The sequence below is a fragment of the Marmota monax genome, unplaced genomic scaffold (assembly GCF_021218885.2).
Source record: "Marmota monax isolate L192 unplaced genomic scaffold, Marmota_monax_Labrador192_F-V1.1 WCK01_AAM20220418_F8-fsc00015, whole genome shotgun sequence".
NCBI classification, from domain to species: Eukaryota; Metazoa; Chordata; class Mammalia; order Rodentia; family Sciuridae; genus Marmota; species Marmota monax.
The window spans coordinates 26,632,364-26,649,506 of NW_026692194.1; the positions used below are offsets into that span (position 1 = coordinate 26,632,364).

At 33.2% G+C, this 17,143-nt stretch overlaps 1 protein-coding gene across 9 annotated transcripts in view; it reads left to right on the forward strand.

The window, feature by feature from the left end:
• The window catches only part of Map4k3 (mitogen-activated protein kinase kinase kinase kinase 3), a 198,846-nt gene that overhangs the window by 153,725 nt on the left and 27,978 nt on the right, over positions 1-17,143 (forward strand). For 5 of the 9 annotated variants that reach the window (XR_009225235.1, XM_058573642.1, XM_058573647.1 and 2 more), the window contains 7 exons: positions 773-805; positions 4,406-4,444; positions 4,672-4,725; positions 6,241-6,283; positions 8,019-8,178; positions 9,060-9,172; positions 15,505-15,546. Coding sequence is in view for 8 of the 9 variants with exons in the window: in XM_058573642.1 (XP_058429625.1) it covers positions 773-805; positions 4,406-4,444; positions 4,672-4,725; positions 6,241-6,283; positions 8,019-8,178; positions 9,060-9,172; positions 15,505-15,546 (484 nt within the window). In the remaining variant the exon portion in view is untranslated. The remainder of the gene's footprint in view (positions 1-772; positions 806-4,405; positions 4,445-4,671; positions 4,726-6,240; positions 6,284-8,018; positions 8,179-9,059; positions 9,173-15,504; positions 15,547-17,143) is intronic. The other 4 variants (XM_058573643.1, XM_058573660.1, XM_046425423.2 and 1 more) reach the window with 1 other exon arrangement.

Consider the following 17,143-nt stretch of genomic DNA (forward strand, 5'->3'; position numbering starts at 1 on the left):
GGAATTCAAAGTATAATTTCAATTATATCGATGAATTGAGACATATGTTTCCACATTTTAAGTTAAGCAATTGAGAAATAATGACTAATAACAAATAGCTTAGTTTAAAATAATCATGGGTTTTTTTTTTTAATAAATTAAACATTTAACTTTTTACTTAAATATACTATCTTTTCCCAAAGACTTTGAATGACAACCTAGAGAAATGTATTGATTTCGGTTCAATCTGATCTTCAGTTAAATAGGAAGGGTTTATGTAGAAGTATTATTAGCCTTGATAATGTTATTAAGCTTCTGTTATTTTTAGCCTTTATGTTTCTTAAGATGTAAAATAACTATAAAATTTCCTTGGTAGAAAATTAAGTTTTCCCAAGTAGTAACTATTTCCTATTTAGTCAACAAAGAATAGTTTATCTCATTATGAGTCAATAAACAAAATATTTTATGTATTTTAAATTATCTTTTCTAAATATGAGACCATTGATTTTTGATGACTTCCTAGCAAATTTTGGTGTATCTTAAGAAACTAAATAATTTGGAAGCAATATTTTATTTAACTTTTTTTGGTTTATTTAAAAGATATTTTTAAATTATGTACTTGAAAAATACAAAATAATATGCCCCATCACTAAATGCTTTTCTGAATTTCTTAATTCCCATTGCCTAATTTTTTATTGTTAGTCATTTTCATAGTATATAGTTACTTTGGCTAGGTAAAATGTTAATAATTTGCCCAACCTTCATTTTTTGATTAATTGGATCCCTGCTTAAGGAACTGTATTCTATATAACGAATCATTGGCAAGGTAGGTTGGCCAAAAGTCTGACCTTTGGCTGTGTTTCATGTATAGGTATATACATACATGTGACATGAGCATGGATGTAGCACTTCTATTACTGTATTTATATGTCTGCTTTATTCTTGTGATTAGGCAGTGTTTTAAAATTCACAAGATTTCCTGCATTCTCCATAGGTGATCAGGCAGACAGATTTCCATTGATGGGTTTTTACCTATTTTAAATCATGTGGAAACTAACTGATTAGAATTGTTACAGAGAGAGGTTTCCTTTTAACAGAAGGAATTAACACTGGGTTACTGCCACTTTTTTTGAATTCTGATTCACTGGGGTCAACTTGTCTATTTAATTAAAATCAACAAGTTATTATTCTTTTAAAAAACACTTATTTCTGATTTTGTTTGTAATGTAGAGCAAAAGTACAAAAGATGTCTCTTTTAATAAGTAAGAGTGAAAAGAATAAATTGAATTATATAATTCCTGGTCCAGTTGAGTATAGTAGTAGTAAATGCTGAGCCCCAAGTCAGAATTAGCTTTTCCTGTAAACCACTGGACTTTGAGAAATTTACTTTCACTATCTCTTGCAAAATGGGAATTATAATAGTACCTGCCTCATAAGGTGCTGAGGGTGAAGTGGCACAATCATTGTAAAGTACTTGGCACATTTAGTAAGCACTTACTAGCTGTCATTATTTACAGTACTTATTGATTATATAAGGAAATGAATAATAAGTGTATAAAACTCTTCAATTTTAGAGAAATCAGGAGTTTCTTGTTTTTAAATGTAATCAGAAATTTACATACACATTGGGAGCAATTAGGCGATTTTCAAAGAATTTAGTAACCTATAGCATAAATTCCTTAGCTAGTTAAATCTGTTAAACAGTTTGATGGTTTTACACCTTTCCTGTGTGAACTAAATCTGTACATTGTTCCGTTTTTAACTTTTCATCAAAATTTACATCAGAAATTAGAGTGACTTAGTAATTCAATTTTATTATTATTATTTTGTTTTTCACTTCATAAAAGTTCCATAATAGAAGAATTCAAGTGGACCAGTGAATAAGTAACATTATTTATTGTGTAGCACTCAATCTTGGTGAATAAATCAGTATCACATTTTTCTCCAGTATATGAATTCTATAACTTTATTAACAAAATATCTTAACATATAGTAAGATATTTTAAAATAAGTGAATAAAAACTAAACATGAGTCGTAGGCCATGGCTAAGCTGCCTTTCCAAGTCCTTTTACTCAGCCTTTCTTTTTAAGTTTCTATTTAAAGATTAGGGTGCCGTAGAAATTTAATTATATATGGTAACTGAAAGTGAAAGGACAGTAAGTTCTGTTTGTCATTATTTTTAAATCTTAATATTCTCTGCTGGTGAAAGAAATACCTCAAAAAAATCTGTTTAAGAAAAATACTTTTCACATTTTCTAAAATGATAGACAAGCCCACTCTACAGCTCAGAGACATAGTGTTTAATTTGGTAAAATAGTTTAAAGCAGCACTTCTCAAATCTTTGGACTCAGAATTCCATTATTCTCAAAAAATTATTGAGAACTTCAAATTGCTTTTGTTTATATGGATTATGAATGTCAGTATTTATGGTACTGCGAATTAAACTAAAGAATTTTCAAGATACTTATTAATTTATTTTAAAATAATATATCATCCTTAATAACATACATATTTTTTATGTTTTTAAAAATTTCTCATCCTAAAAAACCATTTCAAATGCTACCTCTTTCTAGTGCCACCTTTATAGCTCCACTGATAGCTCTCACATGAAACCTACAGTGAATTATTACAATAAGGGATTTTATGTATGTCAGTATAATACAGAAAACTTTTTGTTGAAGCCCATTATTAACATTTTTAATGAAAAATAGCTACTTTTTCCTGAAAAAAAAAGTAATATTAGGAAAAGTGGCATTGTTTTATATTTTTTGCAAATCTCCACGTTGACTTAATAGAAGACAGCTTAATTCTCATGATACAACTTAGACTTCATGGTAAGTTAAGAGTAGGAAAGGTAGTGTGTATTATAAAAATAGTTGTAACTTTGTAGAACCCCTTCAGGAGACTAAGAGACCTTCATGATCCCTGGACTTAGTTCAAAAAATGTTGCTTAGTCAAAAATAATAAAACACTAATGAAGTACTTACTGTGTCCTAAATGACTCTTTTAAGTTTAAGCTTTTACCTGTATTAATTCATTTTAGCTTTAAATACTTGGATGTAAGTACTATTGTAATTCCCATTTAAAGTATTAGGAAACGGAAGCATGAGGTAATCAAAGTGATGCATCCAAGGCCACATGGCCCTCAAAGGTGGGGCAGGGTTAGATTCAGGAGATCTTGGTTTAAAACCTGTCCTCATTTTGCTCTACTGCTTCTAGCCAGAAGCTCTTGCCATCCTAGAGCTGGCCCTGGGAGAGCTTTATAAATATGATATTGACTGTGGTTCATCAATTTTTTTGTCTACAAAATAGAACTTACAATTAGTTTTTCTATGTCATTTTCCATTCTAGATTCATAACTGTTGTTTTTTAAAACTTATATTGTTATTAAGCTGACCTAATAAAATATTGTATGGCTAAAGGCTGTTCTATTTATTCATTGTTTGAAGTAGATAACCATGCTTTTCAGTTTCTCTAGTTTTATGTTTTGATAATTCTACAGATAGTTTTTCCATATATTAGGAGGAAAACATGATTAGAAACTACTCTTATAGCTTTTAGAGAGAGTAAATTTCCTGCTGAACCCCTCTTACCCCAGTATTTTTCAGAAATTGTAGCTTTGAGGAGGTTATTGAGTTTTTTTGCTCAAAGAGTCTAAAGTAGGTGGTATTACTACATGAACTTGCAGTGAAAAGAAGTAAGGAAAACTTCAGGAATGTCTCAAATTTTCTTACATTCCTGAAAATTAAAATTTTATATACTGCTCCTAATGGTAAAATCCTCACACCTGGTCTGATACAGGCTTAGTCTCCCAAAAGTGTAAATGTGTTTGCCAGTGCACCACTGGAGAACAGAGCCTTCAGGTAAGTGAGTGTCTTCTGTGAAAGCAAAGTGCTACTACATTCATGTATTCACATCACATGCATGCATGCTTCTGCAGAGAGATCCAACATGTTGAGCTTCATTTTGTAGGATTGCCTGAGAGCATGACTTTTTTCAGAGTGTGTCACCTTCCTTACTTTAAGAAAAGGAAAATATAATTTCAGGTGTCAGGTATAATATTCCAGGTAAAATTTGATCCTGGAAACAAACCCCTGACAATGACCCTGCAATTATTGTTTTGTCAGTACTGTTGTGACATTTCATGGTGAGTTGTCTTCTGTTTGAATTGGCATTTTTCAATAAACATTAGGATTTAATTTGTTCATTTAACATTTACAAAGACATTAGCACAGAAAATAGAGCTGTCTCATTAACTATGATTTGTTTTATGGTACAGAGGTTATCATTGTAGCAAATTATCAGTAAATGGTAAAAAAGTGAATCTTAAAAAATTATGGGTAAGGTTAAAATGATAAAAATATATACATAATATTCCTTTGCTTATTTGTTAACATTAGTTTTTTTGTTGTTTTTCCTTTTAAGGAGTCTTCTGAAGTCTGTTGAAGAAGAATTGCATCAGCGGTAATTTAATTTTTAGTTAAGCTTTAAATACTTCATGTCACAGATGAGTAAAGTCATTTTGCTCCCTGGTCTGTCATGTAGAAAAGTCTGTTCTAACTTACTCTAGCCTGTAAAGAAATAGAAATAAAATTCTGTCTTGCAGAAGCCCTTCCTGTCTTTTCAAGAATTTCTTCTTAAGCTCTTCGGTAAAGTAACTGTGGCATTATCCTTTTTTTTTTTTTTTTTAGAGGACATGTGGCACACTTAGAAGATGATGAGGGGGATGATGATGAATCCAAACAGTAAGTTTTGTTTCTCTTCTTTGGTAAAAAGAAAAAGGGTCATTTGACCTGATTTCTTAAATCTAACAATAATTTTAACATAATTAGTAATATAGTATCATGGGCCATACCACAGGCTTTCCTTTGTTTCTGTCACAGTTATTATTGTCAGCTTGGGCTTCCCCAAACAAATACCTTAGGCTGGGTGGCTTAAACAACAAAAGTTTATTTCTCACAGCTTCAAAAGCTGGAAAGTTCAAGGTCTAGGTACTAGCCAGTTTGGTTCCTGGTGGTGGCCACCTCCTGGCAATGTCTTCACTTGGCCTTTCCTCAGAGTGTGCACATCTGAGGGAGGAGGGCAATATCTCTTCCTTTAGTTTCCTCCTAGAAGCCCTTTCTCCAGTACAGTCACATTGGGGATTAAGACTTCAACATGTGGGCTGGGGATGTGGCTCAAGCAGTAGCGCGCTCGCCTGGCATGCATGCGGCCCGGGTTCGTTCCTTAGCACCACATACAAACAAAGATGTTGTGTCCGCCGAAAGCTAAGAAATAAATATTAAAAAAAATTCTCTCTCCTCTCTCTCTCTTAAAAAAAAAAAAAAGACTTCAACATGTGAACTTTGGGGAGACACAATTTCAGTTGATAACACACTAGTTAATAACAACTTAGGAAAAAAACAATTTTTTATTGAAGTTAGTAATTGCTAGCTGCTATAATTACTACAACTACAAAGAAGCTTATTTTATGCTTGATTCAATTTCATTGAATATGTTTCAAAGAAACACTTTAGATATATGTGTGAATTTTTAAAGGGGAATATTTTTACTACTATGTGTGTATTACCTCTAAGTCCTTAAATTTAATAATTTTTGTTTGTTTTGTTTGATAAAGAAGATGCAGTTTTCAGGTAGAGAGGAGCATCTGACAAGCTTTTGGGTGTGGGTTTTTCCTCTTCACCTTATCATCTGACTCTGAGTCAGGTCACTTAACCTCAGGGCCTCAGGGTCCTCATCTGAGGTGTTTTCTGGATATCTTTAATTTTTTCTGTTTCTGAAACTTATCCTGAGTTTTAATGAATCTTAACTTCATTCAAATTCTGCCTATCATTTCATAGAGCCACATATATCACCTTTGATGAGGTTCATCAAAGATATTTTATATCAAACAAAATAACACAAATGAAGATTATGGTGTAATTTATATTATACCGTTTTTTTTCCTCTACCAGGTGCTGCTTATGTTCTTTTATTATTTTCCTTTAATTGAAATAAACTGGAATTTTATTCACCTTTTCCAGTTTGGGTTATAGTATTTGAAACCAAGAGGCATATCTACCCAATTACTTCTGAGTGATACTTCATTCAACATAACTTAAACATTTCACAGAATATTTTGGTAAAAACTCACAATCTTAGAAAATGGTACTTGTTTTTGCAGGTTTTTCTTCCATATAGATTTGAAAACATAATTACATTTTAGTGATGATTTATGTGTAAAATAAAGGGTGCTGATTCTAAACTTTTTGTGTTTTTAGTTCAACCATGAAAGCAAAAGTTCCACCACCTCTGCCACCAAAGGTAGACAAGTTTATTTCTCAATTTGAAATCTGTGTGTGTGTGTGTGTGTGTATGTGTGTGTTATTGTTCTGCCACTTTAATATTGTAGTTACACTAGATTATTTTTATTTGTGACCCACAAAGAAAAATTAGGAAGTTGCTAACTGTGATCTAAGATAATACCCAACTTGTCATTTAGTACTCATTCTACGTCTTAGAGATTTTCACAGTGAAAATAAGTGTGTTGATAGATTAATGTTATTTCACTTGGGCTAGAAAAACGCATGTTTTTTCTAATATTTTTTTATCTCAAAATCTGCAGTCTACTAACTGATCCCTGAAAATAGTTAGTAGGATGGTAATTTATCCTCACAAATATTTAATTTTCAGGAAAAGATCATAAATTTAAAATACAAAATAAAACAGTAACTTTCAAAAAAAAATTAACATCAAAAGCCTGTGCCAAACACAATCATAAAATACTAAAAATAACTGCAATTGATAGGTTTCTTACAGGATAAAATCAGTTAATATAAATAGTGGTAATATATGGGCTGGTATTGTGGCTCATCGATAAAAGAGTGCTTATCTAACACAGGCAAAGCCCCAGGTTTGATCCTCAGTACCACATAAAAATAAATAAATAAAATAAGGTATTGTGTCCAACTACAACTAAAATACAAATATTTTAAAAAGATAGTGATATTATAAATTTATTTTATAAATTCATATGCATTGCACATTTTAATTATAAAATAATTTGGTTTAAAGTTTAAAATCAGGGTATTATAAATGAGAGCTGGATTGTTACCAGTCTTGGCATCAAATTCATTGCTGTATTTTGTTTCCTTTTTATACTTCTGAGGAAAGTCTTGATTCACACAAGTAAACAATGCTGTGCTTGCCTGTTTAGCTTTAAATTAGCAGAAGTATAGAGATCTGAATTTCAAGGAAATAAGTGCTGAGCAATCTTTATATAAAGGGCATGTTGAGGCTGGGGATATAGCTCAGTTGGTAGAGTGCTTGCCTTGCATGCACAGAGCCCTTGGGTTCAATCCCCAGCACCACAAAAAGTAATAATGATTAATAATAATAATAATAATGGGCATATTTTAAAAAGTTTATAAATTTTCTAACCCTTTATCTGACTGGAGTTTTTTCCATTGTCTTCACAAAAAGTTTTTCAGGTATCCCTTATTGTGGTGCTGCCTTCTTTAACTTGAGAGCACCTTAATATATATCTTCTATCCCTCATCTGAAAAAAAGCATCAACATAAAGACACTGAGTCATCTAAGGGACAATTTAGATTAGCTTTGATGAGGAGCTGAGCTTGCATTAGCTGTAAGACTCATACAGAGATTTGTTTAAATTTGAGGCTATCAAAAGGACTGTTTTTAAGATTTGAAGAATTAATAAGAAGCCAGGCATGGTGGCACATGCCTGTAATTCCAGTAGCTTCAAGAAGCTGAGGCTAAGTGGTTAAGTGCTCTAGGTTCAATTCAATTCCTGGTCCCCACCCCACAAAAAAAAGAATTAATAAAAAGACGTAGAGAGCCTCCCCCTTTTTTTGCACAGCTGCAAAACTTGACACATATTCGTGTCCATTTTTAGGATATTTTTAAAACAATAAGGTAACCTGAATCAGATAGTTAAGTACCCTCAACTCATCTGGTAAACACAATTTGAAATATAACATTTACTTCAAGAAAATAATTACACATTTAATCATTGGTCTTCTTTTCTGTGTTATTTCAGCCTAAGTCCATCTTCATACCACAGGAAACCCATTCTATTGAGGAAGATAATCAAGGAACAATCAAGAGATGTCCCATGTCAGGGAGCCCAGCAAAACCATCCCATGTTCCACCAAGACCACCACCTCCCCGATTACCGCCACAAAAGCCCGTTGCTTTAGGTAATGGAGGAGGGTTTACCAGGTTTTCATGCTAGTGGTAAAATGTTAAGAAAAAAAAAATTTTAAGAAATTATTTTGAATTTCTTTGAGGCAGGAGAGAAAAGAAGCAGTGGCTAAAGGAGATGTTTTTTGAAAATCTTTGTTTCATAATTCAGTGTTTTTAATAAAAGGGTTCCCTATCATCTAGTCCTGAAATATTTTGCCCCTTACTTATCATTTCATATTTAGCCGCCCCTTTTTTGGAACCTGGTTTATGCCCTTTCATCATTTATCTACAGTATATAAGCAATAGAAATTAAACTATGAATAAGCAAGGAAACTTTTTTTTGGTGGTGGTGGGGTTCTGGGCTACTCCTGCTTTAGAAAAGAGGAGGGTACTTTGTTTAATTTCTTTATATCCTTTAATCATTTTTATAAAGATGATGATCCTTGTTTGCTGGGTATTGCATACCATTAATACTGGAAAGAGTTGTTTGAGGAAGATAATCAATTTCTTTCCCCAGCACCACAAAAAGTTTTTAACACTGTTTTTCTTCTGTCTTATACAAAAGAAATAATTTAAGAAAGAGCAACTAAGATTTCTTGATAACATAATATAAATTGCCCCTTTTGTGAAAGTAGTTATGCATTTAGTATTCATTTTTTGCCTTTTTAAAGCAAATTATAGATACAACCTGAATTTAAATTTGCCTAATATACCACAAATAGAAGTTTAAGTAAAGAACATTGTATATAAAAACTTCTTCCTACAATACTAAAATACTCTGATTGATCTCAAATGAAGAATGAAACTGTCTCTGAGTTAATACTTTTCTTTCTACTTGATAATTTTCTTAATGAAAATTAATAGTTTATCAATATATTTAAACATCTTATTGAAGGAAATGGAGTGGGCTCCTTCCAGTTAAATGGTGAACGAGATGGATCTTTATATCAGCAACAGAATGAACATCGAGGCACAAACCTTTCCAGGAAAGAGAAGAAAGATGTGCCAGTGGGTATTTGCATTTATAAGTTCTTCTTGTACTTGTTTCCCTTTCACTATTTAGTTTCACACTTACACTTAGTGAAACTATACCAGTTGTATATTTTATAATTGCTGTGTTGATATTTTAGTATGTTTATTATAATAAGTAGATATTCTAAAATGTATTCTTCATACAAGTATTCTCGTGACTATGCACAAAATAACTCTCAAAAGTTTTGCATACATGGGCTGGGGTTTTGGCTCAGTGGTAGAGCATTCGCCTGCATATGCAAGGCCCTGGGTTTGATCCTTAGCACCACATAAAAAAATAAAGGTATTGTGTCCAACTACAACTAAAAAATAAATATTCAAAAAAAAAAGTTTTGTGTACAGGGCTGGGGATTATAGTTCAGTGATAGAATCCTTACCTTATATGCACTAGTCCCTGGGTTTGATCCCTAGCACCACAAAAATGGAAAGGAAAATACCTTTGATAATCTGAGAAATTATGAAAAATAAGGACATAAAGAAAGCTATAGGTTGTACTCCGGGACAGATTTCTAACTACAGGTTACATAATGGGTGATGCAGTTGATATAGTTGCTTTTACACAGAGGCAATAGCTAACAAAGGGAAAATATTATGATTGGTTTTTAGCAAGCGAGGATATCATTTCAGAAATGATGAAATTAGACTTAACAGCTGTTCCTGTCACAAGTGTTAATTGAAACACTGTGGCATTACTATTAAAATGTATATTATTTATTAGGAATCATAAGACATGAAAAATTTTAAATATTTATAAAAAATTGAATCCTGATCAGTGGAAGACATCTATCATCAGAGAACATAAATTAACAACAAAAAATTGTGCTGCTATAAATAGCCTCCTTATATCAGAGAAAACATTTGGCATTTGGTTTTTTGAGATTGGCTAACTTCACTTAGCATTATCTTCTCCAACGCCATCCATTTAACTGTTGACACCAAATTAATGAAAAACGCATGAGAAAGCATTTTTTTTTTACTTGTCTTCATAATATTGCTGATGAATGTGATATAATATGGACATCAGATCAGCTAAAATGTAAAAGTTACCTATCCCATGTACCAGAAGTTTCATTTTCACAGAATACCCTTTTAAAAAATCCCTTCATGGCCATCCACAAAGCTTGAACCCTTGGAGGAGGTGGGCATGCTGCTGCTGTTGTGACCCAGGGTCTCCCTGCCAGCCCTGAGCCCTGTCTCACTGATGTGTATGTCCACAGTGACTTATGCCACCTCCCACTTCTGTGCACACCTGGACTGCACTTGCCATATCTGGGTTCTGCACTACAGTTGCCACTTTCTCGGCCTCTCTGTGCTGCCTGCAAAGCCGTAGCCTCTCTACTTCTGCTGGACTGAGGTGGTAGGCTGCCCAGTGGTCATCTCTATCAGAGGCAACTAAAAATTCAACATCAAAAGAAACTTGATTGACACTCCACTATTCTATGAAGTAAGAAGACTTGAAAACTTTGCCTCTCTATCTGGCTTTCACAAATTTTGTTCATTAGAAGGGACTGAAAGAGGCTGCCATTCACTTTTTTTTATTTACTTGATTTTATTTTTTTAAATACACGACAGCAGAATGCATTAAAATTTTTATTACACATATAAAGCACAATTTTTCATATCTTTGTATATAAAGTATGTTTATGCCAATTCATGTCTCTACACCTGTACTTTTTTTTTGTATTACAATTCTTATTACCATATATACCACAATTTTTCATATCTCTGTATATAAAGTAGGTTGACACCCAGTTCGTGTCTTCATACATATACTTTGGATAATGATGTCTAACACATTCCACCATCCTTACTAATTCCCCTTCCCCCTCTCTTTCCCTCCTATCCTTCTTCCCTATCTAGAATTCATCTATTCCTTCCATCCTCCCCCTCCCTACCCCACTATAGTCAGCCTCCTTGTGTCAGAGAAAACATTTGGCATTTGGTTTTTTGAGATTGGCTAACTTCACTTAGCATTATCTTCTCCAACGCCATCCATTTACCTGCAAATGCCATGATTTTATTCTCTTTTATTGCTGAGTAAAATTCCATTGTGTATATATGCCACATTTTTTATCCATTCATCCACTGAAGGACATCTAGGTTGGCTCCACAGTTTAGCTATTGTGAATTGTGCTGCTATAAACATTGATGTGGCTGTGTCCCTGTAGTATGCTGTTTTTAAGTCCTTTGCGTATAGTCTGAGGAGAGGGATAACTGGGTCAAATGGTGGTTCCATTCCCAGATTTCCAAGGAATCTTCATACTGCTTTCCATATTTGCTGCATCAATCTGCAGTCCCACCAGCAATGTACCTTTTTCCCCACATTCTCACCAATACTTGTTGTTTGTCTTCATAATAGCTTCCATTCTGACTGGAGTGAGATGGTATCTTAAGAGTAGTTTTGATTTGCATTTCTCTAACTACTAGAGATGATGAGCATTTTTTCATATATTTGTTGATTGATTGTATATCATCTTCTGAGAAGTGTCTGTTCAGGTCCTTGGCCCATTTGTTGATTGTTTTTTCGGTGCTTATCTTTTTTGAGTTCTTTATATATCCTAGAGATTAGTGCTCTATCTGTTGTGTGAGGAGTAAAAATTTGCTCCCAGGATGCAGGTTCTCCATTCACCTCACAGATTGTTTGTTTTGCTGAGAAGAAATTTTTTACTTTGATTTCATCCCATTTATTCATTCTTGGTTTTAATTCTTGTGCTATAGGAGTCTTATTAAGGAAGTTGGGGCCTAATCCCATATAATTAAGATTAGGGCCTACTTTTTTTCCTATTAGACACAGAGTCTCTGGTTTAATTCCTGGGTCCTTGATCCATCTTGAGTTAAATTTTGTGCATGGTGAGAGATGGGAGTTTTAATTTCATTTTGTTGCATATGGATTTCTAGTTTTCTAGCACCATTTGTTGAAGATGCTATCTTTTCTCCAGTTCATGTTTTTGGCACCATTATCTAATATAAGATAATTGTAATTTTGTGGGTTAGTCTTTGTGTCCTCTATTCTGTACCATTGGTCTACCAGTCTCTTTTGGTGCCAATACCATGCTGGTTTTATTACTATTGCCCTGTAATATAGTTTAAGGTCTGGTTTAGTGATGCCACCTGCTTTTCTCCTCCTGCTAAAGATTGCTTTAGCTATTCTAGGTCTCTTATTTTTCCAGATGGATTTCATAATTGCGTTTTCTATCTCTATGAGGAATGCCATTGGGATTTTGATTGGAATTGCATTAAATCTGTATAGTGCTTTTGGTAGTATGGTCATTTTGATAATATTAATTCTGCCTATCCAAGAGCAAGGTAGATCTTTCCATCTTCTAAGGTCTTCTTTGATTTCTCTCTTTAGGGTTCTGTATAGATCTTTCACCTCTTTTGTTAAATTGATTGCCAAGTATTTTATTTTTTTTGAGGTTATTGTGTATGGGGTAGTTTTCCTCATTTCCTTCTCAGAGACTTTGTCACTGATATACAGAAATGCCTTTGACTTACGGGTGTTGATTTTATATCATGCTGCTTTGCTGAATTCATTTACTAGTTCTAGAAGTTTTCTTGTGGAGTTTTTTGGGTGTTCTGTGTATAGAATCATATCATCAGCAAATAGTGCTAATTTAAGTTCTTCTTTTCCTATACATATCCCTTTGATTTCTTTCATCTAATTGCTCTGGCCAGTGTTTCAAGAACTGTGCTAAATAGAAGTGGTGAAAGAGGGCATCCCTGTCTTGTTACAGTTTTTAGAGGGAATGCCTTCAATTTTTTTGTTTAGAATGATGTTGCCTGGGGCTTAGCACAGATAGTCTTTATGATATTGAGATATGTTCCTGTTATCCCTAGTTTTTCTAGTGTTTTGAACATGAAGGGGTGCTGTATTTTATCAAATACTTTTTCTGCATCTATTGAGATGATCATATGATTCTTTTTTTTTTTTTTTAAGAGAGAGAGAGAGAATTTTTTATTTATTGTTTCAGTTTTCGGCAGACACAACATCTTTTGTTTGTATGTGGTATGGAGGATCGAACCCGGGTCGCACGCATGCCAGGCAAGCGCGCTACCACTTGAGCCACATCCCCAGCCCGATCATATGATTCTTATCTTTAGGTCTGTTGATGTGATGAATTACATTTATTGATTTCCGTATGTTGAACCAACCTTGTATCCCTGGGATGAATCCCACTTGATCATGGAACACAGTCTTTTTGATATGTTTTTGTATTCGATTTGCCTAAATTTTATTGAGAATTTTTGCATCTATGTTCATTAGAGATATTGGTTTGAAGTTTTCTTTCTTTGATGTGTCTTTGCCTGGTTTGGGGATCAGGGTGATATTGGCCTCATAGAATGAGTTTAAAATTACCGCCTCTTTTATTTCTTGAAATAAATTGAAGAGTATTGGTATTAGTTCTTTTTTAAAGCCCTTGTAGAACTCGGCTGTGTATCCATCCTGTCCTGGGCTTTTCTTGGTTGGTAGGCTTTTGATGGCTTCTTCTATTTCCTCACTTGATATTGGTCTGTTTAAATTGTGTATATCTTCCTGACTCAATCTGGGCAAATCATATGCCATTCACATTTTTAACTGCTGATGGGACTCTCCAGCTTTTACCAGGAGATGAGCTGTCCTTCGAAGATTCAGACTTCTTAGAAAAGCTTTTTTTTTTTTTTTTTAACTGAAAAAAAAAGACTAAAGAAGCCATGAAGGAAAGCAAGGAATTCACCACATAGTGAATACACAGTTGCCTTCTTTATACTATCCCTGTTAACATTCACAGCGTAAACAGTTGTCATAAGAAAGGCACGGTAAGAGCCATTTGTAGGGTGCTCTTGGTAAGCTGACCTAACTGGTAGTAGTGATGAATTATGAAGGACAACTAAACTTCCTGGAAAGTTATGGAACTCTGTGCCTGTGAAAGTTACCATGCAGTGTTTCTTATTTCAAATTTATTGTGGAGCTCTCTTTCTTATTTTATTCTCTTACCCATACAGTATGCCATGAGTATAAAATTGATATATTAATGATCTTGTTACCAAAGTAAGAAATGTCACAAGGGGCCCCACTTCTGTATTGTTTTATTAGCTCAAAAGTTATTAAATAAGATGTTCTTCTGCCATTGTTCCATCTGTCCCATATATTAGCATTTTATTTAATATGCTTTGGAAGTTGATCCATGAATTTTTGCTGGAATTAATACAAGTGTCTGACTAGATGGTAAACGGTAGACCGAGACAACCTTCAAGTAATAATGTCATTGTTTTCTTGCTGTGTCTTTAGCTTGATTACTAAGGTACAGATCTGCTTAAAACCAAATGGCATTAGTTATTATGTTTTCCAGATTGAAAATTATTTTATTTACTATTTTAAGGAAATATGAAACCTTTCAAAAACAGCAAATTTTATGCTCTGAAGTACATAAAATTAGTTAATAGTTAATGAAATGCAAAGAGGTTAAATAGTGTTAAGTTAATGAGGTTTATTTTCTATATGGTTAATATGGGTAATTTTTCATCTTCTTTAAAAATGAATAATATTCTGATTAAAGGTGGGAAATAATAGCTGAGGCATCCATTATTTTTCAAGATCTTTGTCTATATTATGTATTATACAGTAGATTTCTTATTTCATGACATTTCCTAGTTTTCCTACCAGTAAATAAAGACTGATAATTTTTTTTTAAAATCACACAGTGCTAAGAAGGTTAAGTAGAGGTGTTCACTTCATCATTATTCTTATAGAAAAAAATTGAAAATCCTAAATATCCAATTCCTAAATATCCAATAACAATTAAGTTATAAAGTATTGTAGTTAACCATGTTGTAGTTAAAATAAATGAAGTAGGCCATATGAGTGATGCAAAATTATGTTCCAAGACCATTTTAAGGCCAAGTCCAAACATAGAAAAATGGTGTTTTATGTGGGAACATTTATGTAAATGTACACCAAAAAGTTTAGAAGTGAGTTGGCTGTAGCTCAGTGGTAGAACACTTACCCAGCATGCATGATGTCCTGGGTTTGATCCCCAGCACTGAAAAAAAAAAAAAGGTTTAGAAAGCTGTGTAAATACATGAGTATATGTAATTGCTTAAATAAAGGATACACATAAAACTGGTTTTGGTGGGGGCAGGTACTACAAGTAAATGGACTATGGAAGGGATTATAGGAAACTCAAACATTATCCCTATAATGATTTCTTTTCCAAAGAGAATAGATTCATGTATTTTATTAGATAAATGTGTTTGAAATATAGGATTGTTTTATGCCAAACAGCAGCAAGAAATCTATGTATATAATCATGTATGTGTTCTTTTTCTAGAAGCCTATTAGCAATGGTCTTCCCCCAACACCTAAAGTACATGTAAGTACAAATTATGACATTAGCTGTTTTCAGACTATAGCCAATGATAAATAATTGCTCAAAAGTATATCTTAGGTTAGATTTATATCCTATTAAAAGAACTTTCATAGCCATGGTGACATACAACTGTAATTACAGCTACTCAAGAGGCTGAAGCAGGAGGATCAAAAATTCAAGACCAGCCAGAGCAACTTAAGGAAGCCCGGTCTCAAAATTTTAAAAGGGTTGGAGGTTTAGCTTTGTAGTAGAGCGCTTGCTTAGCATGTTGAAGGCCCTGGGTTTGTCCCTAGTACTACCCAAAAAAACAAACAAACCAAAAAAAAAAAAAAACTCATTATTATCTATAAGATTGCTAATTTAAATGTTACTTGTGATTGCATCTGAAAAATAGTCTTTCAAACTAAGATTATGATGAATTTGACATTTTAAAGCTCCTTGATTCCAAAATTTGTTGATATCCCATTTGCAGCTCTTTTAAAGAAATGTGGAAAAGCCACATAGATATTCTAGAGAGTACAAAGTAGTTATGACATTTTTGTAGCATGTTTTCAGTTATCAAAAATGTGGAATTTTAATCGGATGTGGTGGCACACACCTGTGATCCCAGCAGCTTTTGAGAGGCTGCGGCAGGAGGATCACAAGTTTAAGGACAGCCTCAGCAATTTAACAAGGCCCTATGTAACTTCGTGAAACCCTGTCTCAAAATAAAAAATAAAAAGAACCAAGAGGATGGCTCAGTGATAAAGCACCCCAGGTTAAATCCCTAGTACCAAAAAAAAAAAAAAAAACAGAATTTTAAATTAGAAGACATATTGGAGCAGCATCTGACCTAAGTCCTTGATCTTGCCCATGAGTAAAATGACATTAAAGATCCTGGTCATTAAGATTACAAAACACCCAACCCTATTTAGATGTCCCTAGAATTTAGATGTCTGACATCGCCTAGGTTGGGTTTTGTTTATTTTTGGTTTTAGTTAGACCAGGTTGTCCATTTTTCCTCATATTTTAAAATTGTTTTTAATAAGGAAATTTTTTAATATTTATAGTATATAACATGATATTTTAATATTTGTATACATTGTGGAATGGCTAAGTCAAGCTGTTTTACATATGTGTTATATGTTATTTTTTGGAGTGAGTATTCAAAAATCTACACTTAATAAAATTTTCAAGTAAATTGTTGTTAACTGTAGTCACCATGATTACAATAGATCTCTTAAACTTATTTCTCTTAATTAAAACTTCAAGTCTTTTGACTAAGATCTCCCCAGTCCTCTCCTCTCCCCCTCAGCCTCTGAGAACCATCATTCTGCTTTCTGCTTCTATGAGTTTAACTTTTTTTCTATCTAGATATTCTATCTAGATATAAGGAAGTTAATGCAGTACTTGTCCTTCTCTAGCCTGTTTCACTTAGCAGTCTTCCAGGTTCACATATCATAAATAGTAAGATTTTCTTTTTTTAAGTCCAGATAGAATTCCATGTTGGATATGCACTACATTTTCTTTACCCATCCATCTGTTAATAGACACTGAGGTTGATTCTTTATCTTGGCTGTCATGAATAGTACCACAATAAACAAAAGGAAGCAGATGTCTT